Source organism: Cornus florida, unplaced genomic scaffold (genome assembly GCF_030987335.1).
Source record: "Cornus florida cultivar Cherokee Brave unplaced genomic scaffold, ASM3098733v1 CherokeeBrave_3.0.0_Hap2_Chr06, whole genome shotgun sequence".
Taxonomy (NCBI): Eukaryota; Viridiplantae; Streptophyta; class Magnoliopsida; order Cornales; family Cornaceae; genus Cornus; species Cornus florida.
In genome coordinates this window covers 39695961-39701257 of record NW_026775576.1, presented here as the reverse complement: position 1 = coordinate 39701257, position 5297 = coordinate 39695961, and the positions used below count along the sequence as shown (strand labels likewise).

Sequence of the window (5297 nt, the reverse complement as noted above, 5' to 3'; positions counted from 1 at the left end):
TGGACGAAAGACAAACGGTAGTCTTGTTTCCGAGATTTCGGTAGCTAGGCCCCAAATGGTGATAAGTGGTGCTTTTACGCTAGGGATAGCTAACTAGTGTTCCAAATGGTGGACAAGCGGTGAACATGTGCCATTTGGAGTTAGAGGCCTCTAGTGTGGTTTTATGTAGTGAGATGGATTGGTTAAAAAAGTGTTATTGTGTGTATTAGATAGGATCATGGGATTAGTTCGAAGTGAATTCATGGTATAAATATTGATTGCATTATTAGTTTTGTGGTGGACTTGTGTATGTGTGTGAATATGATGATGTTGATGCATATATGTATTGTTACTAATGCCATGTATTGTTGATTTCGTTATTTCCCCGTAATAGCATGATCCTCTTACCTTGATTTCCCTTTTCTATATATGTTTATTCATGGGGCTTTAAGAGCCATGCCTTAAGCATACTTTACTGAGCGATGGTGTTCACCCCTTTACTTAACAAAAATTCAGGACTTGGGAATGAGAAGGTGGATGGGGCATTCTTACCAACTTAGATGTAGGTATAGAGTTTATTTTGGTCATCTTTTGTAACCACGACTATTTTTTTGTGAAGTGTGGCATAAATTTGTATTATTTAGAAGTCATTTCAAGGGGAATGTAAAAATGTTATTTTATCAGTGTATATTACCAAGCATGTTATTGTTTTAATTATAAATGGACTTGAATGTTTCAAATGGTTTTAAAAATGCATGAAAGGGAGAGTCACGTGATTTTCACAACTTATAGCTTGCTTTGTATGTTCAAATTTGTAATTTGCATGTCACACTTGTTCATACATGTGGTATAATTATTTCCATGCTATGTTCCATCATTGGGATGCCTAGATTTCAATTTTGAGACCTTAGGATGTATGGTATGGGTCAGAAATGCACAAAGGCATTTCCGGTGAGGTTTTTCTGCAAATTTTAGGCCTATTCCAAGGAAGAAGTCGACTTATTCAGAGAATGAGTTGACTTAGTTCATCTAGAGCCCATTTTTTTTAAAAAAACTTGCTCTCAGTCCAAAGAATTTGACTTCTTTGGCAACTGAGTCGGCTCAGTTGGCAAAGAAGCCGGCTTAGTTGGTGAGGGCTACTCCGAGAGCCTTCTGGACTATGAAGGGTCATTTGTGTGAAATCATCGTTCTTCATCTAGAACTTTACGAAATGAGTTACTAAGGACATAAGGGCATGGATAAACTTCCTTTGACTCATTTAGAGTCAACCCACTTCTCTCTCTTACCTTAAAATGACCATCTTACCCTTGTATGTCCTCAGGTTCGGGTAAGAACCCGATTAGCATTTCGGACCCCGGGTTTGGGTCGTTACATAATCGGATCGGATTCGGATCCATTGACAGGTCTAACTGGCATGCATATTCGCATTCATTACTTTGTTTATTTTCTCAGATCTAATTTCTAAAATGAGTCTAAAGTTGGCATAAACTTTATTTTCATATCAAGGATGTTAGATTGAAGGCCTTGGGAGCTTTTAAGTACTGTAAGTCATGATCAGGATCAAATCACCATAATAGGAACCACTACTCCAACCCTCCAACTTCAAAGAAAGGATATATGCATCTACAGAGAAATGGTGTATGTAAGTGTGTAGATATATATTTAAGCACTGCAAGCCTTTTCTAATGCTGGTCGATGTTGGAGTGTTTTCACTGCTTGTATTAATGGGCCACTCAAACTCCACCCTAAACTATGGAGAAAAGAGACTGAGGCAAGATTAAAGGGACTTTTGAGCGACGAAGGCATACCCAATGTCAATTAGTAATCCTTGAAAATTGATCCTAAAATTTAAGCCCTAATTTGAAGTTCAAGTCATGGTCATTTTTCTTCAAATACATTGTGACATAGTCTTTGAAACATCATCTTCTTCCTTAACTTCTAAATTCACTTTATTGAAGAGCTTGAGAGAATTGTTATGGTGAGTGCAATGGATTGAAAATAAGATGTGAAAGACGCTGTAGTAATTATATTGCAAGGGACGATGACTGTTTTGTAATTGCACATTATTTTATAAGGTTCAAAATGTATTTCAATTCAATCAAGGGTAATGTTGGTATTTAAAATATATTAAGTATATGGCATCAACAATTTCCATGTTGACGAACGTTGACAGATAATAAGGAAGGTATGTGTAACAAGGTTTTATTTTTAAAGGAGGTTAGAGTAATTTTGAAAACTATAAGGAAGGTTCATGTAATTATGATAAATCTCAAGAGATATTACTATAATTTACCCAATAAAATTGCATGTCATTTCATATAAATATATAATACCAATGTTATTAAGTTTACAAGTGATAATTTGTGTTGACGGGTGGGTTGTGTTCGTATTGTCAGATATATACATATTGTTATAAGTGGCAACCCAAATACAATTTGTTAAATTTGAAACGTTTAATAAATAACTAACATCTTCGCCTATTTAACAAATTATTTACTTTTATAAATTATGAATTTTGAAATAATTAATTTTTCTATTTTAACACAATAAATCACGCAATTAACCTATTGTTTTAGGTTACCTATTATGCAAGTTGAAACGGATCGCTGGTTTGTTCGAGTTGACTATTTGACATAACACCATTAGTTAAGTAGGTAAAATTTAATCAAGTGGGTTGATTTTCCAAACTCTAAAAATATACGATTAATTAAAACAGATTAATTAGATTAACACACGAACATGATCAAGGACATTTCGATCACGCTAACTTCAGTCTCGCTACTCCTAATTTGGTCTACTTCATTGTAATTTGCGCAATGTTATTGATTGTAATACTCATGCACTAAATAAGGACTATATGCATAATACACATACAATTAATTCACCAAGGTTAATTGTAATCAAATGATATATTTTTACTGTCCAAAGTGTAATGCATCGTTATGTACGAATGAAGTAAGAGGAATAGATGGAAGATAAAAAGTAATGAACAAATTTTGTTCGCTCGGTAGAAAGGAGACAACGAAATAAAAATAATAATATGAATGTCATCATTCCTCTTTCATAAATTTTTATCCGTTTAACTATAGAAGAATGAGATGATAAAAAAACAAGTAGAGTTATTATAAAAATTTTGAATTACAATATTATTCTTCATAGATACTGATAGGTGTAGAATGTACAATAGTAAAAATAATTTAAAACTCTCTTTTTTCTTCTCTACTAACTAACACAATGTGTTGTTAATTTTTATTATCTTCTTTTCCATACAATAGAAAGAAAAAACCAGAATGACACAATCACAATATCTTTTACAAGAATGTCTCATATATCCCTTTTCCTCTCCCTTGCATCCAATTGTTTTTTCTTCTTACTCAAATTTGTCTTCTTCTTTCTATCTAATTTTTTTTCTTTTTTATCAAAAAATATAAGGGTGTAGATGATGTAATGACAAATAGGGCATGTTTGATAACCACTTTTGCTTTGACCCGAAGTAAAAGCAGTGTCTGTATTTTAGAGTGTGTTCAATACTATTTTGAATCTTGTTTGATAACGTAAATTTGTTTCAAGATTTTTAAAAGTAAAAACATAAAACATGTTTGGTAAAAATTTTACAAGTTTGAAAACAAAAACATCATTTTTATACTTCCGATTTTAGGATCAATATTGGAAGCACTTTAGTATTATTTAAATAATAACAAACGTTACCAAACATATTTCGTATTTTTGCTTCGTTACAGTATTAATAAAAAAACAAGAAATAAAAATATTAGCCAAGAATAAAATTGACTTAATGATTAATTTAATAAAAACATTTTATTATATCAGTAATGTATAAAAACATTTTTTATAATTTCCATCTTTACTTAGAAATTGCAAATAAATAAAGATATTATCTAATATTTTATAATTCTAAACAAAGAAAAGATTCTATTTTGTATCAAAAAGCTGGCAAACATTGGGCAAATAAACTCTCAACACAAAATTCTCATTCCATTTCCATCACCCAAAAGCCACTATTTCTCCCCCATCTCAACACTCTCTCTCCTCACAACACCTGAAAAAAAGAGAAAGAAATATGGCTCAGAAGAGAGAGAAAGAGGAGACCGAGAAGCTCAAACTCCCCGAATTCCTAACCTCATCCTCTTGCACCACCCCGATTCCTCCTCCGCCGAAGCTCCCCGCCACCGATGACCTCATCTCCACCACCACGCCGAGGTCGCCGGACAACTCGGATCCGCCGCCGGATCTGACGATCTGTACGCCTCCCAAGGCAGATCCTTCGCCGGATAGATCGGATCGGAATATGCGGGCTTCGGATAAAGCGGTTGTGCGTAGAAGGTTGGAGGTGAACCGGTGCGCCGGATGTCGGAGGAGGGTAGGGTTGACCGGATTCCGGTGCCGGTGCGGCGAGCTGTTCTGTCCGGTGCACCGGTACTCGGATCGGCACGAGTGTAGTTTCGATTACAAGGCCGCCGGCAGGGAGGCGATCGCGAGGGAAAATCCGGTGGTCAGACCGGCGAAGATTCTCAAAGTTTGAAGAAATGAAAATCTAGAGAGAGATAGTATAAGATATAGCGTTAACCTTCCTGTATTTTTAGAGGGTTGAATGAAAATGTTGATTGTTGGAGGGTCTGTTTCCTAAATTCCACTAAGGAATAAGGGTATTAATGTCATTTTGTTCCACTGGAATGGAAATGTCTCTTTTCTTATTTATTTATTTATTTATTTTTGGTTATTTCCATATTCTTTAGCTCGCTTTCAAATGTTGTGGTCACCAATATATAAATTTATATATAATAGATGGAATATTTACAATACAATTTATTTTTTATTTTTTTATATTTTTTTGATTGATGACAATGACAATATTCCTCCTCTTCTTCTTTTTTTTTTTTTTTTGTTTTAATATATACTAAAATAAAAATTAACACCATTGTCTTTTAAAAAATAATTTTACACTTTCTTGCATTTCACGTTTGAGAGGTAATTTTTGTGATTTCTTTTATTAAAAGAAATCTATTACAAAATTGTAATGTCAACGTAATATATAATTATAATTATAAAATTGGGAGTGTTTTACAATGATTGTGTATTTGTGATGGGTGAGAATGCTTTGAAATGATATTATGTAATTTTCTTTTAAATAAAGCATAGTGCTAAAGTAGGAAAATAAAATGTAAATATCATTTTTCTTTATTTAAATACAGGGAGACCATATTTGTATTCCACTCTTTTTCAGTTACACTCCATTTATCATTTTCTTTTAAAAGAAATGACAAGAAGGCCCTTAAAATTATTAATGCAAAATCAATTCT

The 5297-nt window shown here is 33.3% G+C and overlaps 1 protein-coding gene across 1 annotated transcript; it reads left to right on the top strand.

Annotated features, from left to right (window-relative positions):
* The first annotated feature begins 3920 nt into the window (after positions 1-3920).
* LOC132311350 (zinc finger A20 and AN1 domain-containing stress-associated protein 1-like) lies at positions 3921-4723 on the top strand. Its single transcript, XM_059809234.1, has one exon. The coding sequence runs from the start codon at positions 4058-4060 to the stop codon at positions 4517-4519; it is 462 nt and encodes a 153-aa protein (XP_059665217.1). The 5' UTR covers positions 3921-4057; the 3' UTR covers positions 4520-4723.
* The last annotated feature ends 574 nt before the right edge of the window (positions 4724-5297 follow it).